Raw genomic sequence first — 19170 nt, 5'->3', positions numbered from 1 at the left:
ACCAAGGTCGATCGTTTCTTCGAGTACATAGAGATCCTGGAAGAAAGAAGGGTGAAATTAGTAGCTTTTCGATTGATGGGAGGAGCATCTATCTGGTGGGAACGAATGAGGGAGACCCAAATCATAGAAGGAAGAGGTCCAGTTCGAACATGGAGGCGTATGAAGCAATTAATAAGAGGTAGGTTTTCACCTCCTAATTAAGAGCAATATATGTTTGAGTCATATCAACGGTGTACGCAGGGAACAAGAAACGTGAACAAGTACACCTCAGAATTTTTTAGATTGGCTGAACGAAACCAGTTATCAGAAAGTGACAATCAACAAGCAGCCTGTTATTTGAGTGGTCTGAAACCTGCTATCCGAGACAAGATTGGCGTTCAGATGGTTCTGAGCGTGCAAGAAGCAAGGAACTTAGCTCTGAAGGCTGAATTAATGTTACAAGAGAGGACCCAAGCCAATAACTATCGACGGTATAGTGGGAGCGACAACAGGCCGGTAGCAGTCGACAAGGGCAAGCCAACCCAAGGAGCACAACCCTCCCACCCACCGAGTGTAGCTAACGCCAGTAAGACCGCCACGGGAGGAAACACTCGAGGTAATAATTCAAACCCTCCTAAAGCCGTTAATCCCTATGCAAAACCTACTCCTTTTAAGTGCTTCAAGTGCAATGAAGTTGGGAATAGGTCTAGTGACTGTCCCAAAAGAAAGGCAATTAACATGGTGGAGAGGGATGAGGAAGAAGTTGGTGACGACGAAGTATATTGTGGACCCGATGGAGAGGACGAAGAAGGTACCTACGATTATGAAGAGTAAACGTGCGATGTAAAGAAGCTAATGCTATCTCAAAGAAGCAAAGATACCACACAACGACACCAGCTGTTTCGCACTAGGTGTATAGTACAGGGTCTATTATTTGAATTAATTATTGATAGTGGCAGTCAGGAAAATATTATCAACAGGGATGTGGTACGAAAACTGTAACTAATTCCTAAGAAACGCCTGAACCCTTACACGATTGGTTGGATCAAAGAGGTCGGGGACGTACGCATGGAGGAACACTGTAAGGTTCCATTCTCTATTGGTAAGTATACTGGTGAGGTTTATTGTAATATTGTGGATATGGATGCTTGCCATATTTTGCTTGGTAGACCTTGGCAGTTTGATGCATATGCCAAACACCTGGGTAGAAAGAACGCATACCAGCTCAAGAAAGAGGGTGTGCTCTATACACTATTACCCATGTTAGAAAAGAACCCAACCAAGGCTTCAAAGGCAAAAGAGATGAATTTTCTTATCATAACACACCGCCACTCTGAATTTGTAAGAGAATGTAAGGATACCCGCGAGGTCCACTTACTGGTGATAAAGGGGGAAAGTGTGAGTGAATCACTAGGGGAGAACAAAATTCCAGTGGAAGTGCAGGAACTACTCGACGAGTTTCATGACGTAGTTCCTAACAAGTTACCTAATGAGCTCCCATCCATGCGAGACATCCAGCACCACATAGATTTTGTTCCTGGTGCTAGCCTACCTAATCTGCCACACTACAAAATGAGTCCTAAAGAGAACGAGATTTTACAGGAGAAGGTAGAAGAACTGTTAAGAAAGGGGCACATCCAAGTCAGCATGAGTCCATGCGCTGTACCGACATTATTAACACCGAAGAAAGATGGGAGTTGGAGGATGTATGTCGACAGCAGAGCAATCAACAAAATCACTATTGGCTACAAGTTTCCCATTCCTAGGCTTGATGACATGCTTGATCAACTTGATGGGGTTGTGGTCTTTTTCAAGAGCGATCCTAGGAGTGGTTATCATCAAATCAGAATCCGTCCCGGAGATGAATGGAAGACAGCTTTCAAGACCAGAGATGGATTGTTCGAATAGTTAGTCATGCCTTTTGGACTAATTAATGCACCTAGCACCTTCAATTGAGAAGAGATGTGACCACTATCATGAGTAGGTGCTACATATGTCAAACGGCTAAGGGATAGACCCAGAATATCGGCCTTTACATGCCTTTACCTGTTCCTACTGCGATTTGGGAAGACTTGTCTATGGATTTCATGCTAGACTTATCGAAGACTCCAAGAAACATGGACTCCGTCTTTGTGGTTGTTGACCAGTTTCCAAGATGGCACATTTCCTCCCATGCAAGAAGACCACGAATGCAACAGTGACAGCCAAACTATTCTTCAGGGAGATTGTCCGTTTACATGGGGTGCCTAAGACCATCACGTCGGATCGAGATACGAGGTTCTTAAGTCACTTCTGCATGACCTTGTGGAGGCTATTTGACTCATCCTTGAATTTCAGCAATACAGCTCATTCATAGACTGATGGACAGACAGAAGTGGTAAATCGAACTCGGGGTAACGTGATTCAGAGCATTTGTAGAGAAAGGCCGAAGCAGTGGGACTTTGCCATAGTGCAAGCAGAGTTTGCCTACAACAACGTAATTCATAACTCTACAGGTAGATCCCCACTTTCTATTGTGTATATGAAAGTACCTAACCATGCGTTGGACTTGGTGAAACTACCTAGGGTACTAGGCCTTAGTACTTTAGCAGAGCAGTTAGCCGGACAGATCCAGTCAGTACAGGAGGAAGTACAGCAAAAACTTCAAAGGACCAATGAAAAGTATAAGCTTGCAGCTGACAGGCATCACAGGTACCAGGTGTTTGATGTCGGTGATGAAGTCATGGTGTTCTTAAGGAAGGAACGCATACCCATTGGGAAACATAGCAAGCTACAACCTCGGAAGTACGACCCATACAAGATCATTAAGAATATCAATGACAATGCTTATGTAGTGGACTTGTCAGATCACATGGGTATTTCCAGAACATTTAATGTCGTTGATCTTCATCGTTATTTACCAGAAGCGACATTTGCATATCCCGATCATGACTAGAGGTCGAATTCCTTCCAAGCGGGGGAGAATGATGGAGGTCCAGCTCACGACCCACCAAACCAGCCGGCGACAACTCGCAACTAGAGGGGAACATGCATCGGATAATGACATCTAGAGAGAACCATGCAGTGGATAATGTTGATAGCTCACGTATCCAACATGCATTGGATGATAGTGGCTATCGGACGGTGGACGTCAAGTCCAGTTCTTAGTTGTTTTAGTTGTTTAAATTTCCTAGTTATTCTACAAGACTAGCAGTATGTATTATAAATAATTCTGTTCTGAGTTTAATAGAGACATACAAGAATTCCTTCGCCACTTTTTCTCTCTCTACTAAGGCTACGCTTAGTCTTTACGTAAGGCTTCACGAACGAAGCCGCTCGGTCGTCCGGTGCTGGTATAATCCTCCCGAGCAAGTGCGGCACACTGTGTCACGGGCTATGTCATCCCTTAATATCCTTAATTTTTCTTTTGATAGCATTAATAAAACTTAATGGTGACCGCCCCCTCCATTGAGAATAAATTTTAGGGTTTAAAAAAAAAAGGAAAAAAGAAACATAACTTTAATTAAGAACATTCAAGTAGCACAACAGTGGACATACAGGATAAAGCATCAGAATCCAAGTTGATTTGTTCATGTAGAATTTGTGTAATGGAAACAAAACAGTGAAGAGAAGCTAACTAGGGGTAAGGAAAGAAAATGCTTAAGCCACCTTCTTTGCAAATGGTATCCTCTTCATAACAACCCCACTTATGAAGTAGTCCCCACTAAAAAAAAATGCCCTGGCCACTTCTTCGATTTGAGACCCAAGCAGGAACCCAGACCATATATGGTTCTCTTTTATTTGTTTTTAATAATGTCTCCATGTGGTTGCAAGCTCAAAGCCGCACCAGAACCCATTTGAAGAGCTGAGTTAGAATACAGTACCGTAAAGCTTTTTTTTTTTTTTTTTTTCTTTGTATTAATTATAGACCACAAAAATGTATGTATTTTCAATCGGTTAGAATATTTTGATTCCCAAAAATGAGATTGTTCGTCTCTCTTGCTCCAAGAATCCAGAGTCATTTTTACAAAGGGAATAAATGACAGATATGATAGCCTTACTTATTCCTGCTCCTAGCTCTAAGAGTCGTATGTGACAGTATCTGTATTTCAACATTAGTGGAACGCTTGTGACATGTCGCACTAACCAAAAGAACCATGGCAGTAGAGAATTTTGTGTGTTTGGTGCCTCTTCCATCGTGTTCTCGCTCTGTCTTATTATGATCAAAAGCTAACGTGTTAGCAACGGAGCCTTAAACTAATAGCAAAACAAGGTTCTATCAAGCTAAGACATGGACAATACAGTTTTTCTCTCTCCACCTACCCAAGCATTATTTATATTCTTTCGTGGGTGTTAAGAAGTTCGAGGCAACATCATTTATCAGCAGCTCTTTCATTCTAAGCTTCTCCGTCTTAGACCAATTTTCTCCAGAGAAACCATGGGCGACACCCTGCGCTTGGCAGTTGGCGTAATGGGTAGCTAGCTATAGCTTCTGATCATTTTGTATATTTTTCTTTCTTCTTCATATATATTACTAAATGTAATGATCCGAAGAGCAGTGTAACGCATTGGCTTCACATGATTGTTTTTGTTTTTCAGGGAATGCAGCTTCCTTGCTACTGTATGCAGCACCCATGTAATTAAGAAACTCTAGCTAAGACTTTGTTGTTTTGCAGTTGTTAATTCAAACCAATCTGAAATTTGACCCTAGCTATAACTAATTTTAACCTTGAAGAAATGCTTTTTCCCTCCTTTTCTTTACAGATTAACTTTCAAAAGAGTCATAAGGAAGAGAAGCACCGAAGAGTTTTCATGCATTCCTTATATTATTGCACTATTGAATTGCCTCCTATATACTTGGTATGGTCTACCTGTAGTAAGCCACAGGTGGGAAAATTTCCCTGTGGTTACAATTAATGGCGTTGGGATCCTTCTAGAGTCTTCCTTCATTATCATATACTTCTGGTTTGCTTCAGCAAGAGGAAAGGTAAGCTATTCTCAATTTTTCACTTAGATATGATCTATTCAATTGATCCTTTATTTTCTTGTTCTACTAGTTACACGCCTAGCACATTATTATAAAGTCATTTGCATGAAAGCCACACATTCATGAACCAAATGCATACGTAAACTTGAAGCCATGCATAATTATTCACAAGCATACGTAGTTAGCTAGGATTATATTTAGGAATAAGATCTGCATTTTGCATGTTATACCTATATATCAGTATTTTATATAGAGGAAGAGGAAAGAGGGAGGTCAAGAGTTCTCTCTCTCTCTCTCTCTCTCTCTCTCTCTCTCTCTATCGATCTATCTATCTATCTCTTATATAATATATATATATAGTCAATGCTTATGACCTCTAAGCTTAAAGCCAAATGAGCTTGGACGGGTTGCTTAGCTTTGAAAGTCCTCTCACTAAGGGTGATCATTTCTAGTCCAGCCCAAATGTATATTCAACTTGAAGGTAGAAAAATGGTTTTTATTTTTTTATTTTTTTACACTTGTATCATAATATGCACATTTATACATGGAAATTGATCTTTTATTAATTATACGTGGTGCAGAAGACGATTTGCTTGATGGAAGTGCCTATGATCATGATGTTCTGTGCCATAGCATTAGTGTCAACATTTGCTTTGCACGATCATCATCACCGAAAGGTAGTTGTTGGCAGTATAGGACTCGTGGTCTCTGTGGCCATGTATGGCTCACCATTGGTGGCCGTGGTTAGTGCTCTTTCCTAAGTTTCCTCATTCAGAATAAACTTCTTTTAATTGATCTAATCTGACCACTACTATGTGGTAACTGTTGGTAATGGTGGGTATGTCAGAAGCCAAACCTTTTCTTTATATACACAAATAAATGAATACTATGAAGTGGGTATGGTCCTTGTTAGCTTAATTAATAGATTAACCTGATTATCATATGGCCGACTCGAAAGCTGATGTCAAGCAGCAAGAAAAACTTCTCAGGCAAACCATTATTCAACTTACTATAATGTATAATCAGCTTTACACAAACTGAGAAGTGGTAATGAGAGGTCTGATACAGGTTGAATCAGCAAAAGAAAGGAAAAGGAAAGAAGGTAGACAGTAAGAGTTCATGATAGGCAAATTCATGGTTTGGTGGAAAATTGGTCTAAGCTCATCACCTGAACTTTAGGGTGGTGTTTGGTATGTTGGGTTAAAATGGAAGGCCTCTTTTAAGCGCGTACAAATGTACAATTAAGGAGGTGTCCGAGAACATGGTTCGTTTTGCTTTTGAAAATAAAAGCAACTGCCACGTCAGTAAAAACAATATAATTTTGTTGATATGGCAGCTGCTTTTGTTTTCTAAAGAAAAACCAACCATATTATAGAACAACCCAGAAACTGTTTCAAGTTTATTTCTGCAAATTAGACAATAATACTTTCAATGGTCTGGTTAATAATAAAGTGATCCCTTCGGTCTCTGATTGATAATTGCAGAAGCAAGTGATACAGACAAAAAGTGTTGAATTTATGCCGTTCTACCTATCCTTATTTTCATTTCTGGCCAGTTCTCTGTGGATGGCTTATGGATTACTGAGTCATGACCTTTTCCTTGCGGTATGTATATATACTAATTAATTCTAGTGAACTAATATTGGATGATCAAGTGTCTCACTTCTTTACTTTTTTTTCTCAGTCTCCTAATCTCTTAGGCAGCCCCTTGGGAGCATTCCAGCTTTTGCTGTACTGCATGTACCGGAAAAGGAAAATTAATGTTGAAGAACCAAGCAAGATAGATTTAGAGAAGAATTCAGGGAAGTCGAAACCTCATCAGGAGCCAATGATCAATGGCACTAATGTCGAGATTTGATGATGATAATCAGCTCATATTTATAAAAGGTTCATAATTAATTAAGATTTCTTACGTTTCACTCAGTTTTGTTTTCTCTAAATTGGGGTTACCTAAAGCAGGTATATATTTTATGTTAGTCTTGCATAGAATATGGAGCACACATCTACATTAGTAATGTATGGAATTAGATCCCAGCATTTAATGGTGTGAACTGATGCATCCTTATTTGTGCTGCAAATAAAGTCTTGGGAAGTTGGGATGAATTCTGACGGTGCGTTGTATAGTGTAGGAATAATGAATTGCAGCCAGATTCTTTAGGAGTGTTTGACAATATGGTGCTTGGTTTTGTTTTAGAAATTGCTGATGTGGCAATTGCTTTTCTTTTCAACCATGTTGTTTGAGATCCTAAATGGGATGAGTAGGATTAGCCGATTAGGGTTGTTTCGCTGACGGCAGAATTTACATCTGCCGCAACACACCCCTGTGAGTCTGTGACCACTAATAAAATATGGACACGCCAGAACCTGAAACTAGAAGTAATTTAGGCAGTGTTTGGAACCGGTGCCGTTGCTACAGAAAATGGTGATACATCAGCATCATGTTGGAAAAATTGGTGCTCCAGAAAACGGTAACATGTTTGGAGCCGTTTTCCATAAAAAATGGTGTTCTAAATCATGCCTTAAAAATCAAGAAGGCGTGATCTGGAGAAACACCGCATTCGACGTTTTCTTAATTTGGAACTCGTTGCTACCAATGAGAACATGATGTGACAACGACATGGACTTCGTATAATGGGTACCAATGCTGAAAACAGATATAAAGCACTGGTACCAAACAATAAGTTGCTATTGCCCCAGAAAACGTCCTACCGAGCAGCAAGTTTTCAAACAAAATCGCTTTCTCAGAGAACGGTGTTATATATACAGCATCGATGCCAAACATATACTTAACTTTCATGATGTTTTTGAATTTATTTTCGTCACTGATCTGTCTGCATTTCAATGGGGGTTGCATGAGAATGTTAGAAACCACTGTCGCAGACTCTTTCACAAACTCTTTCACCAAGAATCAAGAACTCCATTCCCTGATTCCTTTTTCTAAAACTATATATACAATAAAACTTGTTTGGTGTTGTGGAGATGCATGATGACTGGGAGTTTGAAGTGCTTTGGCTTTATTTATATATCAGATGTCACTTTTTTCAAAATTCAATGTGCCACATCACACATCATTTTGATGATTCAGCATCACCATGGTGATTAAAGCATTGTCAATTTGATTATTCAAGAAACCCTTTCTTTCACCAAAGGGCGGCTCAGTTGGTTCTTTCCAGCATGGACGATTGATTTCATTCCCGCAACCACCAATTTTGGAGCTGTTATTAATGTAGTGCGTGTATCATCAGTACACCAAAAAGAAGAAATTCTTCCTCTCATTAGTCGCAATATTAATTAATACGTGCAGAAATGGGCTTTCCAAGAAATGGCTTATCAAACAGCATTCAAATCTATTCACAACAAAAAAACTGTTCCAATATAGTTTTTACATGATTTGTCTACACATCTCACCATGAGATTGAAACACACCATGCCTGTGATACGCGGGCACAGATCATTTTAAAACAGTTTTTAGTCGTGAGCAGATCGTCCAGATCTGTCCTCAAACAGTGCTCCTAACACAAACCTCACAGGTACATCCTACCATGTATCAGGAACATCTCCTGTACTTAAATATTATTATCAAGGGAAACTTCCGGATCTGTATCTTGTACTTTGGTTCGAGTGATAATTTGGCCCCTAAACTTTAAAATGTGACAACTCAGTATCCGTACATTCAAAATGTGACAATCCAGTACCCAATCTTTCAAAATGTGACAATCCAATACCTGTCATTAACCAATCCATTAATCAACCATTAAGTGACATTTGAAAAGTAAAAAATGCCCTAACAGTGTCATCTAATTCTCTTTATCAACCATCCAAACATTGACAATAAAATGAACAGTCCCAAATTCTAGATTCTTCTAAACAGTCACCAACTTTTTTCAATAGAAGAGGCTAGGATTTGGGACTGTTTAGGTTTTTTGTCAACGTTTGGATGGTTGATAAAGAGAATTAGATGGCATTCAAAGAGCATTTTTGACTTTTCAAATATCACTTAGCGGTTGATTAACGGACTAGTTAACAGCAGGTACTGACTGGATTGTCACATTTTGAAAGTTCATATACTAGATTGTCACATTTTGAAAGTTCAAGTACTGAATTGTTGCATTTTAAAGTTTGGGGACCAAACTGTCACTCAAGCCAAAGTACAGGGTACTGATCAAAAATTTTCCCTATCATCAATAATGCACAATGAGGTTTGCCTATAAGGTGCATTCTATGAGGAGCAAATAGCAATTCGACCCAACCTATACTAAACATAATTAAATACCATGGTTTTTTTGCTGATATGGCAAGCCAGTGAAGCAAATTAAAACACTCGTGAAATGCATCAATGCCAAATATACCCATTTGATGTGCCAAACTAGAATAAGATTATGATTAAGGGGTCATTTGATTGCACTTTTTAGAAGCCTGAATATGAAAATGCTACTTTTCAAACATCAACCCTTGTTTGGTTTAACGTGCTCAGGCGTTGAACTTGGGTCGGCTCTTAACATGCTCAGGCGCGTTTCAGAGCCGGTGCATAGTCCAAAATATCCTTACAATATTTTGGAAATGACACGAGTTATGCCTAATAACCCCAAACCCAAAAAACCTAAACATTCGACCTCTCTCTCTCTATCTCCGCCCTATCTTCCCGCCACCATTGCTGCAGCGGCAGCTCTCTTTCTGTCTCTCACTCTCTCCCCCATCTTCTCTCTCACTCTCTCCCCTATCTTCTCTCTCCCTCCCCTATCTTCCCACTACCACCACTACCGCTGCAAGTTGTAGCGTCTCTCTCTCCCCACCACCACCATTGCCACTCCAACACACAACAACGATGGAGCGATGGTTCGATGAATAATAATAATAATAATAATAATATTTTTATTAATTATTATTATTTTTTATTAAATTTACTTGTGTTATTTATTAATTATTAATTATTTTTATTAACTAGTAATTTTTAATTATTTCATTAACCTTTTAAAATTATTTTAATTTTTATGTGTAAATTATTAATTAATAATTATTATTTTATTATTTTTTATTTGTATTGTTTCAATATTGTTTTGAAGTTGAAAATTATTTTTTATGAGATAATGCAAATTGAATTCAATATTTCCAAATAATATGTTTTAGAAGTAAATTAGTAAATCAAGTAAATTTCATATGGTAAAAGGTTGATCCAACACAAACAAACTTGTAGATTAAGATCCCCTAAAAATTAGAAAAGCATCTATGCCCCCTTTTAGATTTCACACTTTTAATATCTTTCTAACTTTTCAGATTTATCAAACACCACCTAAATTAAAGAAAAAAAAAGTGAAAATGTGAAGAGGGATGGGGAATGCCAATGAACCCGATGAGGGATGGGGAATGCGCTACCTAAAAAAAAATTGAAATTCTACATTTCCGAGAACCGTGAAGCTTATAGATCGTTTTGGGCGTTGGATGGGAATGGGACACCATGATTCTATTAACCGTTCTGAAACACCCAAGTTCTCTATTAACTGTGTGAAAGTCGGTAACATAATAGGATTGCCCACTGATAAAACTGAAGATATCAATAAATTCAGAACTTTCTCAAGGTGTTAACGATGAAGAGATCATCCTAATTTCTGACAAAGAACAATCATGCCCCAATTTGATGCATTAGACCAGCAATGGAAACTTGGTTGTAGATGTGATCACAAAAGAATGTGAAATCAATTAAACAACTACATGTTCCATTTTCAAAGGATTTAGTGCCCACGGTTGTGCCAGTAAGTGCTGGACCCCTTTCACCGAAGCTGACCTTTCCCTCCAAGACGCCGTGCTAGCGCCCAATCCTTTTGCACTAAAAAAAGCAACAGGAAAAGAACAAAAATATTAAATTAAAAAAAAAAACAGCAAGCCAAAAGGAAATATCTGTCTGACTGCCAAAATTGAGCTGGTACAAAGCCGTAACTTCAAGGCTACTATGTTAAAATAGTCATTAGAGAGTAAATGCATGTCAGTGAGTTTTTTGCATTTAATTATCAAAACCGGTCTAAAAAGTGGGTTTCCTCATTTCTCCATCAGTCTGGAGTCCCGTACTTCATCGGTTGAGAGAGAAATGAACTCAAAGGCATGACTATGTAGATATGGATTGAAATGAATTGTACTTAACTATTCACTATTACATAGAACTCGACCAATGAAGAATCAATGAGAGGAAATCACAAAAATAGGTAAAGTAGTTCCAATAATTCAGCAGCAATCCTTGTCCATATATAACATTTGCCCTGCAAATATACATTTGTAGGTGTTTTAATTTCCCAACATCAAATGTAAACCCAAGCATCTACTTCGAAAGGTTATTTAGATCAGCATGTCAAGGCTTTTAAGCACTAGTGATGCTCATGAGTTTGTTCCCCTGAAAGAATAGATGGTAATCTAACCCCTGAAAGACAAAACAATAAGCTTTTAAGTTCAGCCACTTCAACTGTTTTCAAATGGCCTCTAAGGCCAATAATCAATGTTGACAGGATGCAACTGAACTGAGGCCCTGCTCTTCATTTGTGCCTCTCTTGGTTTCTACCCTATTTGTTGTCTGATCTGCTCTCCTACTCCCCCCCCCCCCGGCAATCCCAACAAAAAGGAAGACCCCTTAACAAAATTTGTGCTATTTATTTCAAAGAATGTAACCAATAGCTAGTTGATGCTATACATTCAACTTAACTAAGCCTTGCCCTAACTATACATAAATCCTTTCTGCAATTCTGCTCTGTTCAGTTCCATATACATCTTTAAATTGTGGGCCCAGCTGATTTGTATGCATGCATAAAAATTAAATAGTAAGAAACAAGTTACAACAACTGTTTGTTCTCACAACTTGGAAAAGGCCTATGATCATGTGCAATGGAATGTTGTCAACCATCCGCTCCATAAGATGGGTTTTGGAATCAGATGGAGTGGAATGAGATATGTGAATCATCTTTGAAGTTTTCAATTATGATAAATTGAGCTCCCGAAGCATTCTTTGCTGGAGAGAGGATAAGACTGGAGAATCCCCTTTCCCTACTTTTATTCATCATTTTAGAAGCACTAAGTCGGTGTGAAAGAACAAGGAACGAATGTGGATTGAAGGCTTCCAGGGGTGCAAAGATGGTCCATCAAATGACCTGTTACAATTCATGGAGAATTCTATCATCTTTTCAAAAGCTTGACATGAGGATATGCTATTCTCTAGGTGCTTGTTTATTAGTTTTGAAGCTGATTCTGATTTAAAAAGTGCCTTGTTAAACTCAAAGCTGATTCTAATTCAAAGTGCTTTGTATAATCTTTATTAAAGAAGTGCAAATACATGCACAGAAAACGCATTAAGATACAAACAAAATCAATGAAGAAAGTTGCATGAGTTTATTTGACTTTTGAAAATAAGAAACAAACACCACATGCTCCAACAAAGTAAAATGCATACACAGTTACATACATACATCATTGGTGTTTTATTCGTTTGAGATTCAGAAACTCTCGTCTTTTTGTGTTTTAATTTTTGGTCTGACCCCTTTCTTGCATATTTGTCTTACATCTTTTAATCTCCCTCCAAAACTTTGAAAGCTACTTAAAATGTGCTAAAAAAGCGCTTGTCCCACATTGAAAAAGGAAATGGGAATGAGTATAGTAGAAAACTGCTGAATCAAAGAATCTGTAAAGAAAAGAGATATTTCTTGAAGAAGAGAAAGAGAAGAGAAGAATTTGAGAAAGAAAAAGAGAGCAATCAGTTCTGACCACCCTCCTCACTAGTATATATACTTCTAATTAAAAAAGGGGTACAATGACTAGTATGCCCATATAGGGCAGCTAACACATAAAACTGCATATATAACTCAAAAGAACCATTGAAAGGGACCCAACAAGAGTGTTGTGGTCCCCACTTCCTATCTAAAGAATAAATAAACAAAAACAACTACTAAATATGCACAAATATGCCCAAAAACCTCAACACTCCCCCTCAAGTTGGGAGTAAATGTCACACATTCCCAACTTGCGTAGGTCATCTTCAAGCATGTTCTTTGCAACCCCTTTGATGAGGACATCAACTAACTGTAATTCCAAGGAGACATAAGGCAGGCAAATTTCTCCAATTGTCACCCTCTCTCTTACGAAGTGTCTATCAACCTCAATGTGTTTTGTCTTGTCATGCTGAACCAGATTGTGGGCAATATTTATTGCAGCTTGGTTGTCACGATATAATATCGTGGGCTCCTCAGCTTTTATCCCAATTTCACTTAACAAGGATTTAACCCAAAGTAGTTCTAAAACCCCATGATCCATAGATCTATATTCGGCCTCTGCACTTGATCTAGCCACAACTAATTGTTTTTTACTCTTTCATGAAACCAAATCTCCTACAAAAGTGCATACCCCTGATGTAGATCTCCTGTCATCTAAACAACTTGCCCAATCTGCATCTATATAGGCTCCAGTTTCAAATTCCCATGGTCTAAGAATAGAATCCCTCTACCAAAATGCTTCTTTAGGTATGCAAATATTCTCTCAATGGCTTCCCAATGCTGAACCCGAAGAGCATGCATATACAGACTCACAACACTAACAACATAGGAAATGCCTAGACGTGTCATACATAAATATAATAATTGGCCTACCATCCTCTAATATCTCCCCACATCCTTAACCAACTCACCATCCAAAGCATTACTCATATGGTTTGGGTCAATAGGAGTATCAACTGGTTTATTTCCTAGCTTCTCAATTTCCTACAATAAGTCCAACACATACTTCCTCTGAGAGATGAATATCCCATGCTTGGATCTTGCAACCTCAATCCCCAAAAAATATTTTACTTCACCTAGATCCTTGATCTCAAACTTCTTTAGTGCATCAATCTCCCTCAGATCATTCCTTGTAACAACTATATCATCCACATACACAATCAATACTGACACAAATGCTTCTCTCCTTTTCACAAAGAGAGTATCGGACTGAGTTTGTGTGCATCCAAACTGGATAAGTGCCCCTCTGAACCCATCGAACCATGCCCTAGGTGACTGTTTTAATCCATATAAGGATTTTTTACAGCCTACAAGCTTTTCTACAAGCTTTTCCCTCACCAACATTTTCATTAAAACCAGTTGGAATGTACATATATACCTCCTTTTGCAAATCACCATTAAGGAATGCATTTTTAACATCAAGCTGGAAGAGAGGCCATGAATAGGTAGCTACTAGAGACAAGAGAATTCGAACTAAGCTCATTTTATCTACTAGTGCAAAGATCTCAAGGTAATCAATACCACGGGTCTATGTATACCCTTTTGCAACTAACCTTGCATTATACCTCTCCATACTACCATCAGCCCTATACTTCACAGTGAACACCCATCTACATCCGACAGTCTCTTTGTCTATAGAAAAGTTAACTGTCAGTTCTTAACCAAAACCTCCATTTCTTCTTGCATAGTTATTCTCCTCTCAAGTTTGGAGAGAGCCTCGTTGACATTCCTGGGTATCAACACAGAATCCAACACTTGTTCTGCATACTACAGAACTGATTACACACAAGGTCTAGGGGTTCACTTTTAAGCATTTAAAAACATAGATATGTCAACCACCACAACACAATCAACACCACACCACTGCTGTCGTGGACATCAGCAGTCTACCACTCTTCTTTCAGCACACATGTGAGCAAGAAAACACAAAAAAAAGACATGACTAATATGTGTATCATTTTCACCCAGCACCACAACAACTAACTTTCGAAGCACACAAAAAAAAAATCAGCATTCACAGTCCATTTCTGAACACACGACAGCAAGGTCCATACCTGTATACGACCAGCCCTCTTTGTACACTGAATAGAGGGTCTAGTATACCACTTCAACGAACACCACTGCACCGGCCAGAGGCATTCTCACCTCCAAGCCCTCAAAACGACAACTCCTTTTCAGCCCTTTATCGAGTCTTCAATCAGATCAGTTGTAGGATGATGGAACCTACTGTGAAGCTGGCAGCGAACCCAGGAAGAAGACAACAGCAAGAAAACGAACACCAGACCTTAATGCTCTGATACCATTTTAATAAACTGTAGTTGTTTCTAGGTCAAAGTAGAGAAGAAGAAAGAAGAAAGAAAAGAGAAAGAAGAAAAAGAAAAGGAGAAGAGTATTTGGCCAGACTAGAAGAGAGGATGTTCAAAAGCAACTCTCCTAGCCGACTTAGTTGACTTTTATTCATGAAAAACTTGAGTTACAGGAAAGACAATTTTGTCCCTCATAGAAGATGGGACACATAACTTAAACTCAGATACAATAGACATTTCACTTTCAATAAGATACACCAGAATGACCAAAATACCCCTAACTCGAGCATTCTAACAAGTTTTAACCATACCCAAGGAAAACACACTCATTGGCCTTAGGATCCAACTTCCTATGATGAGGACCAAGAATGTGAACAAATCAAACACACCCAAAAAACTCTTAGAGGTATATGAAATATCTCCCCATCTGGAAAAAAAAAAGACTGAATGGCACCTTAAGCCCTAGAATGCGTGAAGGTACACAGTTAATCAAATACACAACTGTGAAAATTGAATCCCCCCAAAAACGAACAGGAACTGAAGCACACACCATAAGACTTCTTGCCACCTCCATAATGTATCTATTTTTCCTCTCTACTACCCCATTCTATTGCGGTGTATATGCACAACTACTCTAATGAATCACCCCATGCTCCAAAAAATATGTGGCCAAATCCTTCTCAAAGTATTCTCTAGCATTGTCTGATCTAAAACCCTTAATCCTTACTCCAAAGTGTGAGAACCATCTAGTAGAACTGTTGCACCAAAATAAGTACCTCATCACGTGATCTCATTAAATATGTCCAAGAATATCATGTGTAATCATCCACAAACAAAAGAAAATAACAGTAACCAACCATGGAAGAAATATGATAAGGTCCCCATACATCAGTGTTTATAATATCAAAAGCAAAAGAACTTCTTTTATTACTTGGTTTAAAAGAATGTCTACAATGTTTTCCAAACTAATAATTTACACACTCCAAACTAAATAACTAAACAGACTCAAACAACTTTGGAAACAAAAATCTTAATGAACTGAAAGAAAGATGACCCAAGCAATTATGCCAAAGCATAATTTGACTAACTAGCTCTATAGTCCAAGGAGGTCCCTTCTTACCTAAGATGGGTGCATAATTTGCAATTAGAAATGAACTACCGATATGAGCAAAGGAAGTAATGTGATTGGCTCCTGCACTCTGATGCCCGTCTGAAGAACTAAATTTGGTTGAATCCTTCTTGCTCATAAGCTGTCCATACTTCTCCAATTTAGTTCTCATTGCTGCTACTGCAATGGACTCCAAGTCAACTTGGGTAAGAGGTCCCAAAGAGTCTCCTGTAATTGCCATATTTGCATTTCCCTTCTTGTTCTTGACCCGAGCTAGTATGAGATATGGGTAGAGCTTCCAACAAGTGTCTCTGGTATGCTTAGTCTTCTTGCAATAGTCACATACCAAGTTCTTCTTATCCTCCCTCCTAATTTCACTACTCCCCATGTCTCCATTTGGCTTAGATTTTACTGTACTAATCATAACCGACTAGTCACCAACTGATGGAGGCTCAGTTGGTAGGTTCTCTGACTCGTCAGAGTAGAGACCTGGGATCAAATCCCACTGCCACCAGGGGTTGAGGGATTAAGGGAAAGGGGATGGGCTACCCCCTGTTGTATAGCCCCATGAAGCAAAAAAAAAGAAAATCATAACCGACTAATCAATCCCAGGTTGTCTCAACACGACATTCCTCCAACTCTCTTCTCCAGAAACAAAGGCATAAGCTTGAGAAAGAGTCACACTCTCTCTGAAAAGGATGTGTTGCTTGGCAATATCAAATTTAGGGTTCAATCTAACCAAGAACTCAAAGACCCTATTCTTATCCACCAACTTCTAATAGGTTGTTACATCCTTCATACTCTCCTGCCACAGTGTTTTCAGCATGGACAAAAACATGGCAAGTGGTTTATCTCCCTATTTTGTATTAATCTGATTCCTTAACTAAAAGGCTCTAGCTACATTTTGTTTTTGGGAATAGGTTTCAGTCACTCCATCCCAAATCTCTTTTGTAGTATTAGCCCACAAAAACGTTTTACCAATGTGAGGCAACATAGAATTACACAACCAGAACATCACCATGTAATTCTCCTATACCCACCGAGAGGAATCTGTCATGTTTCTTCTCATCCCCAATGATGTACCCCAGTTTCCTACAAGCACCAATAGCCATCTTGGCAAATTGTGCCCATTCTAAATAATTTGTACCATTCAATACTATAGTAATAATTCTAAACCCAAAAATATCTCTACTACCTCCAACACCTAGACCCATCTTACCAATGGACTTCTGTTCAGTACTCTAACTCTCCATTTCAACTCAAACAATTAAAAACAAGAAATAACTTGGTAGAAAGACTCCAAGATCAAATCGACCTCACACACAAGGGTAATTGACCTTTCCAGAAGAAAAGCCTATCCGAAGAGAAATCCCTCTTCTCACATTGTCTCCCACTGGAGAGAAAAGAGAATCGAGCACTCTAGAGGGCTCGGAAACTCCCAGAAACCAAACCGCCCCCTATATGAAACCTAGAGAAGTCCAACAAGGTCCGAGCACCCAAGATCATATCAAAATTGAAGAGTCCACCACACTCCAGTTCTTCCTAATTTTGATGCCAAAACACAAATCACCCTCTTGATGATTGAAACCCACCAAAAAATCCAAAAACTGGGCAGTCTGAAGTAGATCAATTATCCCTTTATCTCCTCATGCAATCGACTGATCTAGGATGCATGGAAGAACTCCAGGAAACCCTAGCCTTGCTCTGGTACCAAGTAAAAAATTGTGGAATCAAAGAATCTGTAAAGAAAATAGATGTTTCTTGAAGAAGAAGAAGAAGAAATTGAGAAAGAAAAAGAGAGCAATCAGTTTTGGCCACCCTCCTCACTAGTCTTTATACTTTTAATTAAAAAAGGGTACAATGACTGATATGCCCTTATAGGGTGGCTAACACATAAAACTGCATATATAACTCAAAAGAACCACTAAAAAGGGACCCAACAAGAGTGTTGCAGTCCCCACTTCCGATCTAAACAATAAATAAACAAAAACAACTACTAAATCTACACAAATCTGCCCAAAAACCTCAACAAGTATGTAAGTGGAAGCTTGCCTTGGGGATTTGAGGATGCAAGAGAAGAAGAAAAGTATGAATATAAGGCAATTGGGTTTGGGGTGTTTTTCACACGTGTGCCAAATCAAACCAACCCGAGTCAACATGGGGTGTGGTATACACGCACATATGGCACATTCTATTGTTTGTTTTCACTTATTTGTACTTTCTTTGTAAGAGAAACATGTTGTGAGTTAAGGGCCAAGCCACTTCCATTTCCAACTTTTTCTGAACATGTGATGTTTTCCTCTTTTATTGCCCTACATTTCTCCATAACAGATAGACATTTTCCTTTATAGGTGAGCCTTTCCTTTGCGTTTGTAGGTCTTCTTCTGCTTTTGGTTTTCTTTTAGTCTTCTGGCGAGCCAAGTGCTTCTTAGCTGTAAACAGCAGTCCTTTTATAGGAATGCAAGCATAGAGAGATGATTGATCATTGAACCATGGGAGCAGATCCCCTGTAGTCACTTCGCACAAAACTATTTCCAATGGGGCAAAACCAACTTAAGGGTAGTGCTTTCGCACTCCTCAATCACAGCATTTCTATCCGTTTAGTTCTGGACAAGTTTAGTTCTCCGTAATTAATTTTGCAGCACCAAACAGGTCAACAGTTCTAATTTTGCAATGCAACGCAGATCAGAGGTTCCATTTACAAATTAGTATAATTCATTCCATATATATGTGCCTATGTATATACATATCAGTCTTGTCAAAGATACATAATGATCAGTCCTATCAAAGATACATTCATGTTCCATCAAATTGATATCAAAATAGCCCTAGATTTCTTAGCAACACAGGCTGCATGAAGTGAAAGATTATAATCATCTTTTTTGTTTTAGTTCTTTCTTTTTGGGGGTGTCCATGTATGGTCATTTTTTGTCTTTGGATTTACTTGAAATGTCAGGTTACAGACTAACAATCATGTTATCATTAAAGACCAATTCAGTCCAATTCTGTTAGAAATTCTAAGTCTACAGATCTTATTAGAATAGAGGAATGAGATTTAAAGTTAATA

At 38.6% G+C, this 19170-nt stretch overlaps 2 protein-coding genes across 3 annotated transcripts in view; one reads left to right on the top strand and one right to left on the bottom strand.

The window, feature by feature from the left end:
• Window positions 1-4027: 4027 nt before the first annotated feature.
• Window positions 4028-7047, top strand: LOC148879662 (bidirectional sugar transporter SWEET3-like). Its single transcript, XM_088961268.1, has 6 exons — window positions 4028-4433; window positions 4558-4594; window positions 4723-4945; window positions 5527-5688; window positions 6430-6549; window positions 6629-7047. The coding sequence occupies exons 1-6, from the start codon at window positions 4397-4399 to the stop codon at window positions 6800-6802; spliced, it is 753 nt and encodes a 250-aa protein (XP_088817394.1). The 5' UTR covers window positions 4028-4396; the 3' UTR covers window positions 6803-7047.
• A 3423-nt stretch (window positions 7048-10470) lies between these two features.
• LOC148879661 (histone H3-like centromeric protein CENH3) overlaps window positions 10471-19170 on the bottom strand; it is a 29917-nt gene continuing 21217 nt past the window's right edge. The window contains exon 7 of one of the 2 annotated variants that reach the window (XM_088961265.1): window positions 10471-10768. In XM_088961265.1, coding sequence (XP_088817391.1) covers window positions 10713-10768 — 56 coding nt within the window. In that variant the 3' untranslated portion in view covers window positions 10471-10712. Of the gene's footprint in view, window positions 10769-11560; window positions 12075-19170 lie in introns of those variants that run through there. The other variant, XM_088961264.1, reaches the window with a different exon arrangement.

This window comes from Nelumbo lutea, chromosome 1, assembly GCF_056320005.1.
Source record: "Nelumbo lutea isolate HS-2025 chromosome 1, American lotus-T2T, whole genome shotgun sequence".
NCBI classification, from domain to species: Eukaryota; Viridiplantae; Streptophyta; class Magnoliopsida; order Proteales; family Nelumbonaceae; genus Nelumbo; species Nelumbo lutea.
The sequence above is the reverse complement of the archived record's forward strand: the minus strand, read 5'-3'. Positions and strand labels throughout refer to the sequence as shown.

Bases quoted from the DNA above. Each gene is read 5' to 3' on its own strand.
- LOC148879662 (XM_088961268.1), top strand. From the start codon at position 4,397: ATGGGCGACACCCTGCGCTTGGCAGTTGGCGTAATGG. The intron at 4,946-5,526 runs GTAAGCTATTCT...TACGTGGTGCAG, and splicing joins TTGCTTCAGCAAGAGGAAAG to AAGACGATTTGCTTGATGGA. The intron at 5,689-6,429 runs GTTAGTGCTCTT...TGATAATTGCAG, and splicing joins GCTCACCATTGGTGGCCGTG to AAGCAAGTGATACAGACAAA.